General features: G+C 34.9%; 1 protein-coding gene across 1 annotated transcript in view; it reads right to left on the bottom strand.

Annotated features, from left to right (window-relative positions):
• The window catches only part of LOC103906244 (connector enhancer of kinase suppressor of ras 2), a 217,434-nt gene that overhangs the window by 26,673 nt on the left and 165,622 nt on the right, over positions 1–25,139 (bottom strand). Inside the window, exons 14-15 of the mRNA XM_019474318.1 lie at positions 13,302–13,336; positions 3,251–3,299 (exon numbers count right to left, since the gene is read on the bottom strand). Of these exons, the coding sequence (XP_019329863.1) occupies positions 3,251–3,299; positions 13,302–13,336 (84 nt within the window). The remainder of the gene's footprint in view (positions 1–3,250; positions 3,300–13,301; positions 13,337–25,139) is intronic.

The following is a 25,139-nucleotide window of genomic DNA, read 5'->3' as shown; positions in this document are numbered from 1 at the left end:
AGAGGTGGTGGATGCCCCATCCCTGGAAACATTCCAGGTCAGGTTGGACAGGGCTCTGAGCAACCTGATCTAGTTGAAGATGGCCCTGCCCACAGCAGGGGGGTTGGACTAGATGACCTTTAGAGGTCCCTTCCAACCCAAACTGTTCTATGGTTCTATGATTATAAAGTCATTACAGATTCTTAAGGAAAACCTAAAAGCATCTCATTATTTAAACATTTTAAAAACAGGGATACTACTCAAAAGATGGTAAGGATTTACCTCAAACATGTAAATGCTAGGGGAAAAATTACAGGTCAACATGACAAGGTTGCTGCCTGATTGGTAACTAATGCTGCCATTACCAGTAGAAAAACCAGCAGACATTCACAGCGTGATAATGCCCAGATCTGCTGGTAGCATAGAAAGGGCCACCTTTTTAATTTTCTTGATTTTTCCTTTGTGACAGATAACACTCAGCTCAGTAGAGGGCCTAGAAGAAGGGCGCCTCAGTCAGTGACGGGGATATCTCCATGCTACCTTAACTAGTGGTATGACTGCAGATGATTACCTTTTCCCAGAGATCATCTGACTGCTTACCCTACCTTACGGCAGCTCCTCACCACGTGGTCAAAAAGCAAACACGTGCTACAAAAGTCCTTATTAACAACTGTGGTACAACATATTAAATAAGTGTTTAAATGTCACAATATTAAAATTTTAAATAACTGAGGATTATAATTAAAATAAAAAATATTTAAATTAATATTTAGGATAACGAAGGATTACAGCTTAAGCACTATAGAAAAGCAACAGCTGAAAACAGGACTCCAACTATTGGAGAGGCAAAGTTTTATTTTAAATAATAGTAGGGGAGGGGGAGTTGTTTTGCACATGCACAGACCTATTTGCAACCCTTCTGAATTTAGCCAGTTTACAGCGTTGAACAGCACAAACATTTTCTAGTGATTTGCAGAAATTGGCAATTCTGACTCCTGAGAGAGCTGGCTCAGAGAACACCAGCTTTCTGTGTTCTGTTTTTCTCAGACTGTTCTCCCAGTCAGTCACAGTTATATATGAATGCTTCACAAAAATATTGTAATAACAGGTGACAAGCTCTGTAAGTGTATATGCATTGTATCACCACAGGACAGTACATATTCTCCATTTACTTGATAGCTGCAAATTTATCTCTCTGTTTTGAGCACTAGAGAAGACAAAGATTAACGCTTGTTCCTGTGCTATAGGAAATGTAGTAAAAAACAGTCAGAAAATGAAAAAACAACAGTAAGTCTGTGAGAAAGTATTAAAGATGCACAGCAACCTTGTTTTTGTTAATTGATGTATTGTACCAGCAGCAGTACTGGTCAGTCATATTGTACCAACTGGAGTTCTGTGGTGACTGTGACTGAAACAGTCTGTTCAATGTTCCTCTTTCTGTATAAAAATGCATTAGGACAGAGCAGGTATCTGTTTCTGAAATAGAGATCACCAAATTTGTCCACAATTTAGGCTAAAAAATATAGTGATGAAATAAAACCCTATAATTTAATTACAGTTTTCATATGTGATTAAATTTAAAGAACTGCAAGAAAAATGGAAAAACGGGAGGATATATGCATTAGGATACTCACCAGAAACTGATATGCATCATTCAATATAAAAGTTTTAAAAATAATGACAATACAAGCACAACAAATCAAGGAGAGCTGAAAATATTAGCTCTTCTAAAAACAAAAGTTAATTAGTCTTACTATGTTTTGTTTATACGCACATACAATGTATTCAAAGCAAGAAAACTAGAGAAAGTGAAAGGTTTGCAATACCTTGGGAATCACTACTTAATTAGCACTGCTAACTTACAAAATTCAAGCTTCATATTCTGAGAGATAAAGGAACTACTATATAATTAACTTTGTGGTAAACACTGTAAGAAAACAGTCAGAACTTGCAGCTTCAAAATGACTCAGAGTTGCTATGGGAAACAGACAGATGATATGAGAACATAGTGTGGTTGTCAGCATTTAAGTTGTCATCTCAAAACCACAACACAAAGTAGAATGTTAAACAAAATGCACGCCCTCCCACCCCAGCCCAACAAGAAGCACACCATGGAAAAAAAGAAAAAAGAGATATAACTGAATCTGTGCTATATGAAGCTAAATTAACGAGACCTCAGAATAATCCCAGTGTAGTAGTAGGAGTGCTGTCACAGAATCACCAAATGCAGTTATGCTCTGCTTAAAAAATGCCCTGGAGACTAGGGATTCAGTTACCTGTCAGGATGAAGGGAACCAAGCCTATTGATGCAAACCTGGTTGCATGTATCTCTGCTATTTTGAGCCTTAGGAGTTTTTAATGAAAACCATTAACAAGTTCCAAACACAGCCATCGGTGCATTCACTAGCAAAGTACACAAATCATAGGCACATAGTGCCGATTTCCTCAGATTATGTGTATTAGATTATTTGCAGTACTGGGATCGCTGGGAACAGCCACAGGTCCAAGCGTTTTCCAGTGGAGGTGGCAGGCGAGGTAGGGATTGGCAGATAGAGGCAGCATATCAATAAACACAACTGCAGGTTTTCACAAACTGCAGAAAATTTAGTCATACATCTTCCATTACTGTCACTGGTCTTTAGCCTCACTTTGTAAATATTTGGGAGGCGGAATGACATCTAGCAACTTTCAAAAGTTATTTAGCACCTACTTAGTGAAAAAAGTGCTAAGTCAGAATGAAGAAATGGGCATTCTATAAATGAAGTTTCTGTTGTTTGTCCTTTGTATGAAAATATTTGCAAAATACTAAAAAATAATGTCTAGATATTTTCCATTGAACGCCTTCAAAATTGGTACCACAAAAATCTTTGAAAATCTTAATCCCATATCTCCCTATCATAGTATTTATACTATTGAAATACTGTAAAACTTTTTAAAATTTTCTTCACCTTCAGGGCAACCTTCCCTCCAGAGGTCCTTTCCAACCTAGACATTTTCTATGATTCTCCTCCCAAAACTAGTATATACCTTAGAACACATAGTAAGGTACTACTAAACTTAACTAAAAATACTGCATACGCACTGGCCTGCTGTGGTTGCAGTAGCCAATTTTCTGAATATGGAAATTATTCCTAGCTCTTTATTTTCAGATCTTTCATAATATAGACAAACTTCAAGGTTTGTGATACCTTAAGTATCTTTTAAAAACATGACAATGAATTGAACTTTTGGGGATTTTTTTGTTTTTTAAAGTATGTTTATAAATCGTTACCTTCCTCATGGATGTGCTTCCTTGACGGTCAATGGCCGAACTTGCATATCTAGGACAGAGAGGAAGAAAGATGTCAAATAACTACAGAAAAATATACACACACTCTATGCATTATCCCAATGTATGCTTACAGATCTAATCATGTATTAAAGTTACTTAAAATACAGAACTTAAAACGGGATGCCCTTTGGAAATTTAACCATTGTTTTCAATGAACAGTGCTAATGTTATTAGGAAACACAAACCCATTCTTAATATTCTGTCTTAAGAACACATAAATCATCTGAGAATATCTGGTTCTGATTCAATCACTGGTCTAAAAATACTCAACCCTGATCAGCTAAGATTCAAAAGCAACCAAAACATTTCCTCCCTCTTAGGGACTAGAGTCTTAGGGCATATAAATCATTGGTTCTTTGTTGCAGGGCTAACTCTTATTTGTGCATTTCTTTCAGCATCAACAACATTTAACACAGGTATAGTGGATTCCTAGTGTCCAGACTAAAATGGAAAAGAATAAGTATTTTTAAACAGGAAAAAGGTAGAAATACAAATAAATAATTTAGCAATTTTGTTTTAAGAGTAATTTGCATTTTAAAGTGTAACAGCTTACAGATATGTATTTGAACTGATATTCTGACCTTTAGGAAAGACTCATACGTGTTCCATATTTTGCAAAGTTGGTTCCTTCCCATGTCATTACAGAATCAAATCAAGAATAACCCAAATTGCTTAGTATGTGTCTTCCTTTGAGTTACTTTTTGGGTATCTTAACATTAGCAGTATGTAAGCACGTGTATAAGCACCCAGACATTAATAAGTATGTAACTATCAGGCCAAATTTGACATGACTGTCAGATATGTTTGCCAGGTGCAGAGAAAGTCTAATATCTTCTTTTGTTCTGTTTTTTCCCCCACCACCTCCTCTTTCATATTCTGGAAGCACTTATAAACAGGAAATTCATGAAGACCACAGCTATTTAGCAGTTAACTAGAAAATTTAGATCATCAGAAAAACAGTAATATTTTGATATCCTAACAGTATCTTCTTGGCTGGCAAACAAGGAATGCAACAGTTACGTTTGCTATTGGAAGGAAGTGTGATGACCATTTTCCGTGGGCCCGGAAACAATCCTGATGCAAAGAATAGAAACTCTTAGCAACAAAATGAACACCAAGTAAGCTTTCTCAAACTAACTTTGATGTAGGCTCCAACTGCCGCTACAGTTTAGTCGTCATGCTTTTTAACATCAATATCCCTGTATTAGAGAAACTGGCTCAATTCGCAGAAAGGCTGTTGCAGAGCGCTGTTTGAAGTTCTAAATCCCTGGAGAAGGTCCAGGCAAAGTGTCACTTTTCTGAGGATGTGTGATTAGTGTCCTGACACAAGGGTACTGCAAAACATTGTAGGTTAGAAAGGAAAAAGCCTAAGACAGTCCCTGTTCAGTAGGACTGTTTGTGAATTTTTCACTTATTAAGGGGACATTTTCGGCATACTTTTCTCATATAAATGCTATGCATAGAATAATTTGTCTCTACAGAGTTAGTAGCAGTTGTATTCCTAAATCCTTTTGAAACACTACAATAGTGAAGGCTGTTAGGTAGGAACACACATAGCATTGGTCCTCCAAAATTTTTAATAGCATACAGTTCTGATTCCTTAGCATCAAAGAGGACAGAGGGAAACAGAAAAGAAACTCATCTAACTGTCTCTCAAGGCAACTGAGGGCAATGCTGTGGAGGTTTATGAAGTCAGGAGTGTTCTGAAGAGAGTAAATAGGGAATAAATATTCAATGTCTCCTTGAATAAAGGGGCTATATAAGTTATATAAAATTAGCAATTAGCTTCTTTTGTTTTGAACCTTCCTTCATTAACACACACAATTAAAATTTTTTGGTATTCACAGCATCCTACAGCAGAGTTCCATAGCATTTTGCTACAGGATGCCATGGATACAAAAAATTTGCACAGACTTTAAAATGCAAAAATACTATCTATGGTATATCTGAGCTTTCTCCTGGAGTTCTCTAAAGAACTAAAGGCTAGAGAATAAAGCAGAGAAGCATCACCAGAGGCCTTTCCTAATACAGTGTCGGCTGTTGATGGAAACAGGACACTGAAACAGGGTCAACTTTGTCTGATCTAGCACACAAATTATTAGACACACAATCTCCCCTCACGTTTTCAAAAGTAAGAAAAAGGAGAAGTGGGAAAACCTTAAAGATGTGAATGTTTTTCCATATGTCGTAGAAACACAAAAGGAGTGCAAGAATGGGAAAGAAATTGAGGGGAAAAATTAGAAGGGAATAAAAGGATTGTGGACATTTTTAACATATTCCCAAATTCTGTTCGTCATCATCATAGTAATAATAATATCTGTCTTAAGTCAGCAAGACAGGAAGTGGCATTTTCTCATTTGATGATTTCCGTTGTTACGAGAAATCAAATTTACCAGTAGAAACAACTACTGCATTGTCAGTTAAAAGCATCTATCAGTCCTGACTCAAAGGAAATTTCCAGACTGCAGTGAAAAGATGGGATGCATAACATTAAAATTAAAATCATAAAAGTTAATAGGCAAGACTTAGAAGGTCTGAGCTGTCTGCAGATTACAAGGACTGAAAGAAACAACTGCAAAACAAAAAAGTTCAACTTACAACATTTGGTAAAGCAATGGACAGACGCCCGAACTGCTGCAAGGCAGATTTTGTCATTAATGCTCCATTTCTGTCTGCCCATGAGAATGCCATAAATGCACTTCAATCCTGCTGGGCATTTCCCCCCGATTTCTGGTCTGTTTCTTTAATCATGGCTTTGACCCATCTGGAAAGTGTCAGTTTCAATGCTTCCCTTCTTTCTCTCAGCCAATATACAATATGAATAATACATCTGTGTTTTTATCTGAGAAGTCCTTAGTCAAGTTTTATTTGCTTCCATGCAAACACAATAATGGTCCCTTACAGTAATCACAGACTCTTACCAGCAAAAATCTTGTAAAGTTATAGAAGCAGTCTGCAATCAGGCTTTTGAAAGCTCTTCAAAAGTTGGCATCTTATGAAAGGTCAGAAATAGGTGTTCTAATGTACAATGAGCTTAATTTTTTTATTTGGGAACAGTTTTCAACAGTCTGCAGGAGTTTGGTTTTTTGGTTTTTGGTTTGTGTTTTTTTTTTTTTTAAAGATTTTATGTTTATCAAATACTCCTCCCAAATCTAATTATTCCTCAAATAATCAGATCTACAAATCACAGAAGAAGAAATACTGATCTTTTCTTCTCTTTAGACAAGTAAATTATCTGTGTGAGAGCAACAGAACCAATTAATTTAAACATAGAGGAATCCTAGTATGTTGTCTATTCTGGTTGAAATACTCTGTATCATATTTGGTTGAGTTATTCCTCACCTTTCTTTTTGGGAAAACAGTTGTTACAGAAGCAAAAGGAAAAAGAGTGAAGGGGTGAAGGGGGTGGGGGGGAGAGGCATATGCAGTAATATGGTTATAATGGCCTGGACTGATATTTCTCAACTCAATTAAAACAGTTGATCTTCTGCTAAATGCTTGTTTTGTTCTGCATGTATAATACTGTTTTTGAAACAAACTGCAGAATCTAGAAAAAGGAGGACCAATCACTTTTGAGTAATTTATACCAATTTAAAAAAAACAACAACAAATCAAACAATTATTTCAGGACGCTTGCAGAAACATTCATTGCATAATATGACGTTAAAAAAAGGCAAAATACTAAGCAAATAACTGCAAAACTTTACATGAAATCTAATTTTGTAATGAAGCTCATTCTAAAAAACTTATTCTACCATACAATTTTCCTCAAATGGATTTCTGAGGTATTCCTATTTGGCAGAAATATAAAAGACTTTAGCAACGTCTATTCTGAGTTTTGATATGCTCTGCCTAGCTCTGTGTCATATATTGGAATTTCTATGGATAAAAAGGTTGCATCCCTCCTTATCTATTCTTCAGAACTTTGCCTAAATTATATGTTGTAAGCAAACTGAAACAAATATAAAAAGGGAAGAAGAATTAGAGAAAGACAGGTGCTAAGAAGCAAGCACAGACCAAGGTTAAATACAATCTATCTCTGATCTCAGTACTAGATGCGTACTGACTTAGTATTCAATCAGAATGATGATGCTGAACATAGAGCTAAAGTAGTAAGGTTAACAAGAATGAGCTAAAAAGAGATGGAAATTACTTTGACCTAGGTGGAAGCAAAACACTAGGAATTTAAAGGACTCAAGTAGGTGTGGTAACTTCCAACTCACATCTTAAAGGACATGCAAATGAAATGCAAGTCTAGTGATAAGATTTGTAATCAGGATTTCAAATGAAAACAGTGTTGTAGGATTAGAAAATAGCAATAATTAATCTCTAGAAAACAAATTAGAATGGAAAAGCCTAGAAGTAGGGGGGATAGCAGAAGTACTATATTCCAGTTTAATGTATTTGATAAAAGCTGTAAGAATCAGAATGTAAAGACATACCTGGTAAAAGATTTCTAATGAATGCTGAGAATTGTCACCTACCAAATCCTGAATATGTGAAATCAACAGCGTAGCTGCATACATCTCTGCACTTTTGCTATCAGAGCAGTTACATGCATTTAAGACCATCACCAGATTCTGACTATCCTGCATTTTCTATTCATACAAAAATTCCTCTTATAGCGAACAGAAGTGACTTGCTATTTCTTTGTGAAATAAGTATCACTAAACAAGTGCAACTGTGAATACCACCTCCATGCTGACACTCATTCCTCTTTTCCTTTTGAAGAACATGTTTTCATTTTCTACCATAGAAAGATAACAACACATCTTTAATTGTCCTATAAACTCTAGTAAGGAATAGTGTTTTAGCTTGTAAAATGTATAGAGTATTTACTGAAAACAAGGACTGATTTTAACCAGCTGCGTGCAAATTAAGCATCCCTTGATCACATAAGCAATGCTCAGAAAGGTCAAATAAAATGGCTCTTACACATTATCAGTGCTCTTAATTATAACATCCCAATTTGCTTTCAATTACCTTCAGGGTCATTAGATCCATCACTAAATGAAAGTTATAACTGTATCAGAACAAACTGATCTATCTTGTTAGGTTGCTATCATTTTGGCTTCTCCACAGGTGACGGGATACAGATAATAAATCCCAATGAATGAATATAATTACTTTGAGTGTTACCTTTCATCTCATCTTTGGTATCTGTAATAGTTACAATCTATATTGTTGACTTTTTTTAAGATCCTACTCTAGCAGTAATGGATAGGATTATAAACTAGAAGCAATATAAAATGATTCTAGTTATAACAAACTGCTAATATAGATTTACCATTGATTAAACAATAATTTTAGGTACTAATCATTTCTTTGATTTGTATTTATTTATTTGACCAAACAGAGCAATCCAAACTTATCTTTTGACTATTCCAATTTGCAATAATTTTTTAATCTATAAAAGTTTCCAGTAGGTAAAAAAAGAAGACTATTTGCCAGAATTTACTCCTGGAACAGAGATAACTGGGTATAAATTACTGGGTAGTATATTTCATGTTCTGTCGTGGTATAACACGCTCTGATCATTCTGACTGGGGAACTATGTGGAATGTCCAAGTTGATGCACAGTCCATAAACAGACTATTTTGAGAGCTTTTCTTGCTAGTCCTCTGTAGGATGGCTCCTGTTTCATAAGGTTACATAAATGTAGGATCTCAAGTACACAGCACAGATGATCAAGACATAATTTCAAAGCTGTTGGTTAAGCATTATGGACAACAGTGAAGCCTGCATTTGAAAATATACTGTGAGTCCCTGCTGCCACCTGGATACTTAGAAGCATACGGTGATTTGAAACACAGGGAGCTTGAGTAACAACTCTATTGATCCACAGCAGCTATGAACAACTAGAAAATGGCACCTATCATCCTGCTCTTTTTTATTTGGCAAATACTTGGGAGATGTAAATTTCTAGATACCAGGGGCATGGCAAAGCTCTCGTCAACCTTCATGTCTCACATTCTGAATTACTTCCAGTGCAATCTGGTTGCAGCTCAGGGTCAAGGCCACCATAATTAACTTGAGAAAAAAAAAAATCAGCATATTAGAACATATATTTGTGCAGAAAAGTATTGTAGGTACAATGTGAAGTTTTCTTGTGGCTGGTTCACAAGAACACATATGTAGCAATTTGGATTTATCTCTCTGGTCAGAGGAATGCATTTATAATCACCTTGCCTGGATTCATGATTTATATTTAGGTTATTAGAACCTCCATAGCTTCTGTAACGTATTCCTGTACACAACAAGTAAATTCTCACTGCAAATTAATTATTTAGTATTTTGTAGTGAGATTTGAAATCCCTTCTCAGTTCCATGCTGGCTCAGCTACTGGCTCAGAACTGTGCTACAGGCTATTACTTGATACTCCAAGTATCAGCCAGCTAGCTCAGATGTATCTGTACTGTTCTGCAGTCACTGCAATACAGGTGTATCTGTACATGCAAAGTTGACAAGACAATGTCAAGACTAAAAGTTATTTTCAAAATATTTATCTCTTCTTACCTCTCCAGCAATGACCACAACTAAAAAAAAAAAAATTTCAAAGCATGCCACTATGGACATGATCAAAACAATTTTTAAGCGTTAATATTTACAAAGACAAAAGAACCTAAGCAGCATTTTCACATGGAAACTAAGTGCAAATAGTAATAAAAACTGCTTATTCAACTAGCCGTTGTGCAACGCGTGAATGATACAATTCTTTTCTGCCTTCTCTTTCCCTTGCAGGCCTGTGTGGTTGGCTAAGCAGAGTAAGATCTTCAAACCCAAGGTCTCCATAATGATGCCATGGTTACATTACGCATGCATGCCTAGAATCCACAGATGTCAAGGTTTCCTATTACTAGAAAAAAATTTCTCATAAAGTAAAATGAAGATCAAAGAACACAGCGAACCCTGCTAAGCATATAGTCAGATGTTTGCAAAAAAGCTGTAGCAGGGACTACATGTTAGATGCCCATTACCCCTTTCTCATTTGTGAAACAATAACAAACAGGGTAAATTGCTTCTGGTAAAAAGGAAATCAAATTGGCTGCTTCTTCAGGAAGCATTTAATTTAGCTTACCTTCCTAAAACCTCAGAACACTCACACATTTAGTGATTCCACCTCCAATTGCAGAGTGTAATTTCCTAAATCATGACACCTGCTCAGAAGCGAAGAGTCACAACCTGTCTGTGGCTGCCCTACTTTTCTAGCCACAAGACTGCTTAAAAGTAGAGCTCAGACTTTCTGCACTGGTCAGACAGGGGCAGAGTTTAATGTGTGAATGGACAGTGTCTTATAATGAGGGGTGTGTGTGCTCTGCATGGATGATGAAAGTCTAGCCCTGTGTGTAGTGCTGGGGCAAATATGTCATGTAGACGTGCCAAAAGAGTTTGGAAAAAACCAGAGTTGTAATGCAGAAATACCTTTTTTTTTTTCTGCTCAAGGCTAAGAAAAAAGCTGCTAGACTTGCTTTACATTATACCCATTTGAAGAGTTTAAAAAGGTAGATATTCATAGTAACATTCTGTAGTCTTGAATTTCTCACATAGCTGCTAGTATTTTTGATATGTATTCCCTGCAGCATGCAGTACATTCTACTAGGTGCAAGCAGCGTCTTCTGGTTTTTGGCTTTTTTTTCTTTAAAAAAAAAAAGGATGCAATCATATCACAGAAACTGCATAGGCAACTGTACAGCTAATGAAGATAATGCTTTTTCATCCAAATATGTGAATCTATCCACATAGTTTGTCTTCAGCTCCTCAAAACCTAACTATATGCGATGAAAATCTTCTGCCAGTGCCCATCTCAGCTGATTTTAAGTTGAAATATTTTTATTTTGTTTTAAGCTGTTTAAACCACTTACGGTTATTAGGAGCAAGAAGAGACCATTCTACCTCTTTTAAAATATTTTTCAACATATTGAAAAAATATAATATGGTCATGTTTTGGACCTGAAATTTAAAATGTGTGGGAGAAGGATTAGAAAAGAAGAGTCATTCTATAAAAGAATAAAACAGAATAGCCTTTTGCTAGAATATAAAAGAATAGCCTTTTGCTATGAAAGTTTGCCAAAATTTCATCAAGTCATATGACCCTGGAAAATATCTCTTGGCAGATGTCCAGTAGAGACTTGTGTTCTGTCCACCAAGGATGTTCCATCTGGATGGTAATGTCCCTGCCAAACTGAGCATGTGCAATCCACTCAGAATAATTAGGCATGCTTTGCTCTAGGAAGGACAAAATTCCTTTGCAACTCTTCCTTGCAACTGCAAGAAACTATGGGTGTGGAGAAGGAAGATAAAAAAGGGGTGAGAAGTATGACTTTTTTTTGGGAGGGGTCTGTGATTTCTTTCTGTTGCAGAAAGTCAGGTAGGAAGGACCTGAGGGAGGGAGCAGCCATACTGGAATGAAGGAGGGTGACAAAAGGGAGTGACAAAAAGTAAGGAGAAACAAGTGTGAGGGAAGACCACAACAACAGCACCTGGCATGACAGAGTTGGGAGACTAAGTGAAAACAGTAAATATGTAAGATTGACAGAAAACAGTAAGTTCTGAAAACTCCAATATAAGAGGTAAGGGCAAAAGGTGAAATCCAGTTGTTAAAGAGAAACTGAGAATGACACACTTTTTCCCTGCATGTAACCCCTGCCCTGTACAAGATGGATGCTACTTTGGCTCTGAATTGGGACTAAATATTAAGTGGGACTATACTTAATTTATTGTAAAAATAAGAATTTATATTTAGCTGAGGTAGTGGATGATGAGGTACAGGACTACTACCATGGCGGCAATGGAGAGACGAGACTGTCTTTTGTAAGATGAAGTAGAATTTTACCTTTGAAAAAGTCTTTCAAACTCCATCTTTACCTCATTTGCATCTGTGATAGCAGTGCTACTCAATTTAGTTGAATGCCATTTTAAACATGCACAGCACCCTACAGCTGAGGAAACATCAGTAAATTCTTACCATTACAACTGCCTTTGAAATGAGCTACGATGTTTAATACACATATAAAGAGGTAAAAATGCTGACAACCCTGAAAAATCCAGCACGAGATGACTTGTGTTTGGTGATCAACAACTAATATTGTTGTACCTCAGACTTCTAGCTGTAATGTAGTAGTATTTATACCACTGAAGAATATCATCATTAATTGTAAATCCTTTAGATTGGTGAAAGCACTCTAAATGTAATTAATTATTTTATATTCAGTGCATGGTTTAGCTTCTTAAATAGGTTTAGGCCATATACAGGATGAAAAGATGTAAAAAAAGAATAATTATCCGTATGAACAGATTCCAGTTAAGCTTAATTATGACATTCTATGATACCCAAGTTATGTGTTATTTCAAACTTATTCTTTTAATATGACTTATTAGATGCAACTAGAATATGAACGTACTTCATCAGATAAACTGCAAAGGAAACAAAGACAAAATCACTATTTTATTCATTAGAATTACTTGATTAAATTCCATTGTAAGGGACAAACTAAAGTCTCCATTGTTAGTATTTATCAAATATGAGCCACAAATATAAACAGTAACTTTTGTACAGACTAAATTAGCATTTAGATGTTCACTGAAAATTCTGCCTGTTATTTCCAAAAATCATGCTAGACATACATTATGCTTTTCATCCTCAGAGTGATTCTGAAATATTAAATTTCAAAAGTAAAAAAAAAAAAAAAAAAAAAAAAAAAAAAAAAAAAAAGGGATGGGGGAAACATCTGCTACTTTGTAGTAGTATAATTTTTCCCCCTAGTAATCTTTAATAAACTTATATCTGAAGTATTTTTTCAACCTTTGTAATTTTTATTTATATTTGATGTAGTTAGCAAGTGAAAGTTATATTTACTAAATTATATTAATGCTTTTCTCACTAAACCCTGAAAATTTATTCCTCAAGTGTTGCAACTAAATTTCTAAAAGTAAACAAATATAATTCATAGACAATGTATATATTTAAATACAGAATAACAGAAGTAATTACCTTTCAGTATCTCCACTGACCGTGTCCCCTGCTCTCTGTAGAAGAAAAACAAATAGTATTAAGCACGACTAAAGACTTCCTTCACGCACTCGACATAGCGGTATCTGCAGCAAAAGCAGTCACAGAAGTAAAGCACAGTAGTCATTCTGTAACTCTAAGGAAAAGGAAATGGAAAATTTAGTTCAATTTCTAACTAAATGTTATTTCACAATGAAGATCATGTTTAAAGCAACTTGCATCTGCACTTATAATGTAGTTTCGGCTGCTGTATTATTGTGATCAAAGCTCTTTAAAAGAAGAAGGGAGCTAAAAATGTGTTAGAATGTCAATGTTTTTTGCAAAAATGTTAATATTTGAAAGGGAGTTTGTTAAGTGTAAAGGGCAAATATTACAATATGGAATACAAAATTTCAGAATAACAAACTGTAGAGGATTTTAAGAACAATGATGAACCTATCATCAAAACTTTCTTTAATACTATTCTTACATAGCTTTACATAACTTCATTTACTACACTGGTTATTCCTCTGAGGTTTGGAAATGAACACGTCTTTTAGCAGTAAGTGATTCAGGATTAAAAATAAAATCTTCAGACTGTTTTTGTTACTTAAACCAAGCTTTACGATGGAGAAGTTTTCCCACAGCTAAAAAGCAGTTTCTAATCTTGAAATTACAAAAATGTATGTTTTAAAATTAATGTGTGTTTGTTTATAAATGCAGAAGTTCGCACTTGAAAAATCTTTTACTCTAAATGCTTTCTGAATAACCAGAAACAGATTATTTTTTTGAAGTATAATGTTTGTGTTTTAATGTCACTACTTTAGGCATACTGTAAGATATTTAATCACACATGACTTCAGAGGACTGTTACAAAACTGAAATGCAAGTTGCACATGTAGAAGACAGGAAGTCTGCTGGGTCTGTTTAACCACATGGGCTGTAACACAGGTGTATTGTTACAGCATGTATTTTTAAGAAAACTTTAAAATGTTCAGGGGACAAGCACACATTTTGCCACCTCCCTCCTTCACATATCCCCCTGGTCTATCCATATACAGAATCATTTATCATCTTTTACCATATTATCTCTACTATTGATAATAGATGTATTGCCACTTGAAGCAGGCAAAAAACCCTTAAGTGATCAAGTTACCCTGGTAATAACTAATAAGTTTGGAGGGGATTGATGATACCACAGTAATATTAAAGCAGCTGAAGAGTCTTGTTCGTCACCCGCTTGCATCTAATAAGATTAGACTCGTTATCTAACCTAAGATCAGACAGACATTTTCCCCAGAGCAGTACCACGTAGATCTACACAACTACTTTTTCTTCTTTTCTCTCAAGCATTCCTGTTATCCAAAGTGTTCCTAATATCCAAAGGAGAATCAACCTGCCGCTGGAACATGGTGAACGTACAGCAGGATTATTAATGACAAAGATTTATTTCCAAACTATAACGCATATGAAGGTACTGACGGCCTATATAAAGTCAAAAGTGGATCAGTAAATCAGTACATGAAGTTTCATAATGATCATTGTAATGATCATAGGGCTGAAAATTAAAGAATGCTAAGCACTCTTCCTGATTTTGCAGCTGGTACATTCTGTGACATGCTTGTGTTTCGGTTAAACCACGACATTCACTTATATAGGCTTTCCTGTATCTTACCTTCCACAATAATTAGGATGCTACATATTTTACAAGTAACTCTTGTTGCTGCATTAAATACTATTTGCTACTAAAAATTTGCCTTTTACTTGTTCTGGTAATTGATTCAGTTAAAATATCCTAGCAAATGTGAGTATCAAAGGTGGTTACCGTTCAAATAAGATTATCTTGGCTAATGAAACGTAATGAAATGGTGCCCTTACACTTAAAGCAGGGAGTTCTCCTACATACCTTGCTGAAACCAGGCAAAGGTAGGAGCTCCCCATTGAATAATTGAGTACGCAAAACTATAGCAGGCTTTCCTGAGTGCTATAAACAACTTAATCCTCCTTAGAGTACACTGAAATCTAGTCTAAAGAACCTGCAAAAATGAAAATATACCATCTAGAAATATTCATATTTTCTTGAAGCAGACTGTAAGAGATAACGGCATACGTCTACAGCAAAATACGTCTTTGAAGAACATCAGTAAAATCCTGCATAATAAATGTCAGATTTCTGCTGCTGCTAATGCACTATTAAATATGAATGAACCAATCTGATCATCCCTGAAAATACTGTGCACAACCTAGTAAAATATTGTGTGGCCAACCGAGTAAAAGAACTTTGACAGCAGCGCTACCCATGATACTGTTACAAAAATAAAATTTATTCCTACTAGAAGGCTCAAAGGTTTTCTCATATCCCTCTGCCTTCTAGTGTTACTAATTTTAGCAACTAAAAGTGGGAAAAATAATTTAGTCAGTTTAAGTGTTTCCCATTCTATTTCTTAATTAGTAGAGGCCTTTCTTTTCTAAAACTGCTCCCAAACTAAAAGCAAAGTGTTTTCCAAATCAGGTTTTTTTCACTTTCTCTCCCAAATGGGACTCATCACATACTCCCTTCCCCAACAAAGCTAAAATAATCCTCCTTGTTCACACTGTGCTGGCCGTCTTCTTTTCATCACCTGTATTACAAATTTTCACTACCAGTACTGAACTAGCCCAGTTACTTATTTCCTTCCAAAAAAATGCACAAAGAACACCTATATCATGGGCAATCACCTTGGATCGTGGTTCCGAGATTCCTTTCGATCAGATGTATTCCGTGAGTACAGCTGTAAACAATTGTTTGGATGTTGTGGACTTGCATATATTAGACTGAAAAAGACATACTAGAGCGAAATGTGCTTCTGTTAATAAAACATGTTTTTCTAGAGGCCTGTCTTTCAACACCACTAATTTTGCATTAATAAGCACTGATTTTCAAAGATATTGAATAATCTAATTAACTGAAGAATAGTCTGTAGTAGCGAAATTTAACAATGGCTCTATAATAGTGGGAAAAAGAAAAAATATGAGTTAACCGTTTAACTACTCATAGATTATGCAAATTGTAACTGATTATTAGTTCACTGCAATTTAGAAAAGAGCAAAGAAGAATATCTGTATAAATATAGAGAGGGAGAAAATAGTTGATATGAGTACTTGAAAGGTATTTGTTTTAAATATAATTACAATGCTAGCAATAGAAAACATATTTATGGCCTTTTAAGTTTTTATCAACAAATTATTAGAAAAAAATCTCTGCTCCCAACGGACTCATTAATGACACACATATTACTACCAGTATTTAAGTACGCACACTAGGGATTAATATAGATTTATGTACATACACATATGTATGACCTTTTACTTGACTGAATTTTTATCCCCAAAGAAGCTATCATTGGAGTACAATCTAGTTGCGAGCTTGAAATGCCAACCTTATAAAAGGATTTCTGATAGCATATATGGAAAAAACCACGCAGTGGCATTTCTATACATGTGTACGTATAGCTATAATTAATTACCTTGTGTAATTGTAATTACTTGCACAGATACAATACTGATAATGACTTATATGAGGTAGACTCCTATCTGCAATTTCAGCAGCCTTATATATCATTTTTTTGAGCAGTTGCTTCTTAACAGTGTTATGTTCCTGATATTTGGAAAACAAATTGCCTTATCCTGGTTCCCAAACTAAAACTTTACTTCATCTTACTAAAAGGCCACTTTCATGACTAGCAGACATGTGGAAGGCTCAGGAGGCACAAGTCTTGTCATGCTGTCACAGACTATAAAGCACAAATTCTGTGAAATTCAGGTCACTGGCACCTATCAGCCTTCTTTAGAATCAGCTTCACATTTATGTAGCTCTAGGGATTTTAGTGGATCTACTTCTGACTTACACAAGTAGAAATGAAAGGACAATAAGGCCTATATAGTCTAACAAGCAGATCTGATGATCCTCTCCCAAAGCAAATCCCGTAGGAACTCCTATTGATCCTGAAATTTCTATAAATAACTGATAACCAAAAAATTGTTTCCTTGAATGAGGATTTCATAATGAAAAGAAATATTTTCTCCTAAGAAGTAAAGAAATCTCATAAATCACAGAAAACAGAAGAACCCTGAACTGCAGAGATAGTGTGAAAACATTCAAAAGTCATTGTTTATTTGTTTTTTACTAGTGGAAGAGACTAGAATAGTTGGTAATGAGGCTAGAATAGTTTGATAATGAGAGTTACTAATCTTAATGGTCAAATGCAATATATTAATTCCATCTAGATATGTCATTTATTCAGATGCAAAAAAGGTTCTTTAACCTTTATTATAAATACTGTTCTTCTATTCTTCTATACTCAGATACTGAATTCCCTACAAAAATGATTTCTTCTCCTCCTTCCCTAACTAACATATTCATTATCCTAAGCATTTCTTACATTATGTTTGTTCAAAAGTGAAACAGTAACCTTGTTGCCAGGGGCTTTACTTATCTCTCTAGCTCAGTGAGCTGATGCTTAACCCATTGAATATACTTGCAAAATTATTATGCCAGCTAAAAATGAAAGCAGCCTTTGAGGTTTTTCTTCCACTCACTCTTGTTGAGGGGAAAGATAATAGAGAGAGGAAAAAATCTTATGCAAGTTACATCCATGTACGGTTCAGAGGTTCTCAATTTTTATTCTGAAAAAAACCATATGAGAGGTGAGAAGATTAACTGAAGAGAGAAGAAAAATATCCACTCAGAATTTTTAATTATGTGATACATTATGAACATTATGTCAGCACATAGTAGGTAACAGAGAAAGCAGCAAATTTTTTAACAGAATGGAAGGTCCATTTTTGGAAAAATGTTACATCCAAAAGAGAAGTTATCCCAGATTATACATGAAGTAAAAAAAAAGTATTCTAAAAGGCTATCTAAAGGAAGACTGCCCTGTGACTAACAAAATTTATCTTATGTAGTAAAGCAAAAAATAGTCCAAAAAGACAAATCACAACAATGGATAAACTGTATTTTAAGTTGACCAAAGCCTACCTTTGTCCTCATCAATGCACTCTTTTAATTTAAGGGAGGTTTAATCTGAACATCAAAGGTGTAAAAATAAACAAACAAAATATCCACCCCACCACCCCCAAAAAAACCCCAATAAAAAAAGTCCTTCTTTTCTTCAAAAACTAAGAATAAATACTGCACCAAAATAGAATAAATACCCCACCAAAGAAATGGGTGGGGTTCTTTTTTGGCAAAGAAAAACAGCACATGAACTTGTAAATATATTTGTGTTCTCCAAAACTCCTGTTTTTCTGGAACAGACACCAGATATGATTTTGTTGCCATAAACTAATTAGAACTACTGAGTTTTATGGAATGAGCAATCATTCCATGTTGCATACTAGCAATCTTAATTTTATACAAGATGTATAGCAGCTAAAGTGGACATTCACTTGAAGTATCCACTAAAGTTTAGAGAATAGAATTTTATTTCATCACAAAAAAATTACAAGGTAGAATTTAATGCCATTTAATAAAAGGTACAGTGAAGTTTTACAGATTTCACATGAAAAACACAATGTAGTTCTTCCTGAGGAAAAAAGCGTTCAGAGCCCTAATAGAGTTGGAAATCCAATCACATGAAATTAGGTTGTTAGACGGAATGTATTTCTGAACTGCAAGTTTCTACTGTCATGAAGCACAAACATTTTCTTGCTGAAAAGTTAAGAACAGCCGACATGCAGCCCAATATTCAGCAGTGATTTTGCTGCACAGAATTCCATTGGAAAGGTAATGGAAGTGGAAGATGGGAGTGGCTGAAGTTGAAAGGATGTAGTGTAGCTCAAGAAGTTACACAGGTCAGGGAAAAAGACAGTCAATTCCTTCCCCTTCCTTTTTCTCACTTCCCCCATTCCTCTAGGTACAGGCTACCCGTGACCCTGTCCTGTACAGGACTGACTTCCTTTTCTGTCATGCAATGCTTTCTCTCATCCTCATTTTCTTGCTGGGGAAGGTAGGAAGCCTGCTGAAAAGGTGAAGAGGGAAAGGACAGGGACCAAGGCCTGAGCAGTGAGTAGAGAGGAAGACTCAGAGGAGAGTCTTCAGAGTACTACAGCTGGCTTCCTGCATACTGATCCTTTTGTCAGCAGCAGCAGGAGATGATATTTGTATTACAAGGAAAATGAGTTTGCATATTTGCATTTGGTGCATTCTTCTGGATGATAAATATTGCAATTATAGTAGCAATAATATCAGTTGTAGCTAATATTTATTAACAAATGCTGAATCATATCAATTGGAACGGCTGTTAAATTTATCTTTAGACTACATATACACAATCAGAAATAAAATACTTTTTTTTGGTAGCCTGAAGAAATAATAAAAAACCCCCACAAATTCATTTGCTAAAATAATACAATACAGTAAATCTTAGCTCTGTTGTAGCTTTCTGGAGTCAAAGGACTCCAGAAGGCTTTACAAATTGCAATTTACACATGAGGATACAGTAGGTTAATGAATGCTTCATTTGCTAACTTTCATTGGTAGTTTGTAGTGGTTCGTTTGAAGACTGCAGAATAACATAATTTAAATATGCTGTAATACAGCAAAATTGCCTATGAAAACATTGTGTATGTTTGGATAAAGACAGCCTCATATTTGCTTGGCTGTAAAGCATCCTAATATAACTATCAGTTTAAAGAATTCAAAACAAAAAAGGTAGCCTAAACATTTGGAAGCAAGCAATAATACATAGCCTGTCTCATGGTTGAATTGCTGAAGCAGGTATCACAGGCCAGTGCAAATACATCAGTTCTAACCACTGCAGTGTGTTCAATGCAAAATTCCAGGCCCATTCCATTTCTCCTGAAATACTGCATGACTGGAGCCCAAGACAGGTCTACAACAAATAATGGAGATGCTCATACCTCAGCTGAGCTTCACAACTGCTCTATAGGGACGGATGGACATACTATGCTTGGATCCAGATGCAGTATATTATTTAAGGAGTAAGCTCAACCATTTTTCTAAGTTGCTTCTGCATCTGAAAATGTATACCTGAAACAAATGTTGGTTTGCGCTGTGCAGATACATGAGCTAAATTTGGTCTAACTTAGAGAATCTATACACAGTTTTCACTTTGCATTATAGACAGTATAAAGGGTACCAAAAGTTCAGACTCAATGGTAATTTCACTTCCTTAGTGCAGTGGAATTCATAGGCAAAACTTTTCAGCATATAACAGAGCTTACTTTATGGAATGAATTGCTCAGGACTAGAACCTAACAAATTTAACTGCCTTCTTGCTTCTCCTTACTGCAAATAGGTGGTTTTTATAGAAATCAAAGGCAACCATAGTTTATTTCTCTTTATTTTCCCTTGTATTGTAAAATGCCTTTTCCCTTTTGAACTGTTTATACGTTAATGAAGAGCATAGTTTAGAGAATCATGTCTGAACAGAACTGTCAAGAAATATATTATTGGACATTGCTACTGAAGGATCCATCTTACAGTACTAGCTAGATACTTCTCAGCTCAAGCCTTCATGTACACAGTTATGGTACTATACTAATGCAAAATAATCTTATCTTACAATCAATACAACTGGACAGAATCCGTTTGAAGCTACAGAAGCTAGAAAGACTTATATTAGCTTCTCTGAGCAGCTAGATTCCACGTAATTATTCTCATAGTGATTTTTCAACATACCTGTAAGGCGGGGAGAGAATGTTTTCCATATTACAGATACTTAAATAAAAAGCAAAGATAGAATTTATTCAGCAATTCAGAAAGGAAATAAAACTCTGAAGGAAGTAATTTATCCTTGACACTTAGCACAGTTTTGTTTCTTCCTGAAAAACCAGGAAGGAAGAAATAAAATATGAACACTTTTCCTACAAAACTGGCAATAAAAGACTCCTCCTTCAGTCATATGGAGCTGAATACATATGATTCTCCCAGACTATCTTAATTATTATAGTTATCACAGTAGCACTCAGACTGCCTATCATCCAAAAAAAGTGTCTGGAACATCTGGCACATCCCAGCATGCATGCATTACAGAAAAAAAAACAGATCTACATTGTTTTTGCACACATTTTAGTTCTCAGCGTGTACAATTAAACTTTATGTCATTTGTCAAGCTGCCTTCTGCAGCTCCAAGAACAGTTAAATAGCATTTACATCATTCTGTGCTAAAAGGCATGCGTTACCAACTTCCTGTGATCAGCAGGAAGAAAATAAAAAGCAAGTTAAGCAAGTGCTGTGAAACAATGACTAACTCTAAACTACTATAATGCTTCAAATTATCTTTAAAATAAAAAGTGACTACTGCCATAACATTCTCAATGACTACCCTAAAGCAGCCATTATTTCTGTTTTACTATGTAGGAAATATTGAAATGAAAGAATCTCTCTTAAAATTCATTAAAAATTAAGTCTCTTCTACACAGTGAATTCTAATTCACAAAAAATCTAGAAGATTCAATAGTTTATAATCCAATTTCTTAATATATGATATTACAAAATATGCAATTACTTTGTAGATAATAGGCCCAGAACATTTTTTGCCCAGTAAAACCAGATGAGAGATCATTATCTTATTTGAGAATTTAATGTAGTAACCAGCAAATTAAATTTCAGAGCTTCAGAAACTAGTGCAAATCTGAGGCAGTAAAACCACAAAGTTGAACACCATGTGGATTTTCAGACTGGGTCTGGAATAAGAACTTCAATATTCCTTCCAGACAGAAGCTGGTTCCCGTAGAGCAAAATGTAACTGAGCAGCAGAAAATGTACAGTTCACTAGAATTTTTGAAAATCCTGAACCTCAGTTTAAAGATGGAAAGTGTTTTCCGTTCAAGACTTTTTGTGTTTTGTTTTATGGGGAAAAATGAAAAATTTCTCATGTACATCTGGTCTACTGTGCAGGAGTCCTACTTGATAAGTTAATTTTCTTCAGAATGAGCTCTGGTAATATAAAATAAAAACATATTCAGATTTTAACTCTGTTCTTGTAAGCCCAGAGTCTATTCCAATACTGTATTTCAGCAATGCTATAATGGATATACTTTTGTGATATTTACATATGCCTCACTATTTAGGCTTAGTATGGTAAACAATGTCACTTCAGAGGTGAAGCATTAGTAAACATAGGAAGTCATGTTCTAAGAAATATTCTATTGATTAATAATTAATTATAACAGCCATGTTAATTGTAATTGACTCTTCCTCAGATTCTGTGACATTCATCACAGCCTTACATATCAATTAAATTAGAGTTATAAATATACCCTGAAAGGGGCAGTGTTTCTTGACAGTAACATTTTACTGCAACATAGCTTTATGCATCATTTTATATCCTGGGCATATTGCCAGTATTGCATTACCTAAATATCCATTTTATATAGTAACTCTGCATCCTCACAGCAACTTATGAAATCAGTCTGATTGTTTAATTTTAGGTTCCAAATCAACATTCCTTCCAAAGCATTAATCTAGTGGTGAATCTGTGCAATTACCAATTTTGTAAAACTTCTTACGTCTGTGTCTGGTAATTTAAACTACTGTTAATTAAGAGCTTTTTTTTTTGTCTGTATTTATGTAAGTGCTTAGAAAATAAAGCAATAGCTAAGTGACACTGTGTATCTCAATTTCTCCTTCCATCATGTCATACTTGTTTGCTTACAGGACACTGTCACCTTCCCTTTACTAAAGATGATTAAGATCCTATTTAACATTATCATCTCCATTTTCCAAAGCAGTTATCTGGGTTGAAATTTTGATCTATATCCAAAAGTTGTTCTGGGCATGTGTTAAGTGTAGAGGAATTAATGGAAATTTGATTATTACAGTTCTACAGTTTTGACTTCCATAAAAAAATTTTCATTTCTTCCCTTACCTATGTATTACGTGTGAAGTCCCTAGCTTTTGAAAATTTTTTTTTTTTTTTTTTTATTAAGAAAGTAGCAAAAGTTGTTTTACAGTAATTTGGTTAGGTAAAGTTTAGAAGTATCTTCTTTTAATTAACCTTAGTCTTGTTGTAGAACAAATTCTTGATAGAATGAAATCTCATTATCCAAACAAGTGAATATATTAAAATACTTATGAAAATCCTGGTAACACCTTTAGATATTAAGGAAATTAGATGATCTACTTAAAACCTAAATTTCTATCTAGGAACACAACTATGTTATTTTTCTCTTCCTTTTTGATATCAAAATGCCATTAAATGTTCTTTGATATTTAAAATTTTCATTCTGGGTAGCTATCTTTCAGGATAGATATGCCAAACAATTTTTTGCTTTGCTTTTCAGAATTCTTTCAGTTCTCAAAGTGGAAGGATGTTGTTAATACGAATGATTCTGTACTGGCAAGAACCCACAAAACCTGTGTCAGCAACTCTTGTATATTTGTCGACTCAGTTCCTCTTGTATATTTATAAGGCAGTTGACTAAGTGCCTGAGATATTCCAATTCTTATGACTATCTGCTGAAGGACTGCAAAGGCCTGTCTCTAATGGTGTTCAGAAAATTTATGGTGATAAAAGAATTTATACCACTCTGTCAGTCCATGAATAATCATTTTACATGTGTCCTCCTCTGTAATTACTGCACATTATAGTAGAGTTTATGCAACACGTACTGCACTGACTTTTTGGGTAGACCAACCACTACATGTAAAGTTACCTCCTCCCATGATACTGCCTTTTTTCCAGTTTCCTGCATTTCCTTCAGATGCTTTACAGTTGACATATTATGTCATTAGGTTCTTTTATCATATTTTTTGTGTTATCATACAATATCATATTACTAATTTATCACATCTGTTTCAAATAGTTGCAATTCTTTTAATACACAATGAAAGACACAGAATGAAGAACTGCTCCTAGTCACTGTGACCTACAAACAGAAAACCGTTGACAAAAATAATTTAAAAGTGCGTACTATAAATTGTAGACAATTAAGATAAAATAATATTTCCATAATGTGCAACTGGTTGTTTTTCTGTATAGAGTGATCTGCAAACTGCTATACAGAACACAAAGCTCATATGATGGTATGGAAATCATGCAAGATAATATATCTTCAGTTCTGAAATCATGGTGAATATGTGGCACATTAATCTTGAAGAGAAATGCCATTTTTATTTTTGAAAGAGTATCCACTTCAGGACTATCAACTTCTGACTACTTTGGTGAGATTCATCTGTTGCCTAACATCTGCCTCTGAAGTTATGACTTTTGTCATTGCTAGGCTAGAAGGGCAGTAGATCTGATTCAATCTGATGATTACCTAACAAACTCAAGTGTTAAATTCTGGTTTAATTGAGTTAAACAGCGACTTTTATCTCAACTTTGCCAGGAAATCTATTTTGCCTTGGAACTTTAAACAGAGGTTGCATTGATGATGAAAAATAAATCATGTGACAACAGGCCTGACTCTGGGAACTTAACCAATAACTACCATTATTTAAAGGGTGCAACTAACATCTTACCCCATATGACCCATTTACCTTTCTTCAGAAGTCAGGTGAGTCAACAGACAACCATCACTCTCAAATTAACTAAACCCCGTTGATTCATCTACCAAATTACAAAATATTGTTTGGTTTTTTGCAGACTTGCATAATAATTTTCTCATTCATCCGAGTAAACTAGCTACTGCTTTTTTCTCTGGATTTGAAATCCTTTTCCTTGACTTTGTGATCTCGATAATCTCTGTAAGAGTTTATGGACAGAATAAACATCTCTTGCTAAACAATCACATGACTTGATTTATAAACTACTTGACTTTCTCTGAAGTTGGGGAAAAAGACCTTCCACCTTTTCCAAAAATACTAACTTCAAGTGGCATAGGAAAGGGAAA

Source organism: Aptenodytes forsteri, unplaced genomic scaffold (genome assembly GCF_000699145.1).
Source record: "Aptenodytes forsteri isolate BGI_AS27 unplaced genomic scaffold, ASM69914v1 Scaffold72, whole genome shotgun sequence".
NCBI lineage: Eukaryota > Metazoa > Chordata > Aves > Sphenisciformes > Spheniscidae > Aptenodytes > Aptenodytes forsteri.
The sequence above is the reverse complement of the archived record's forward strand: the minus strand, read 5'-3'. Positions and strand labels throughout refer to the sequence as shown.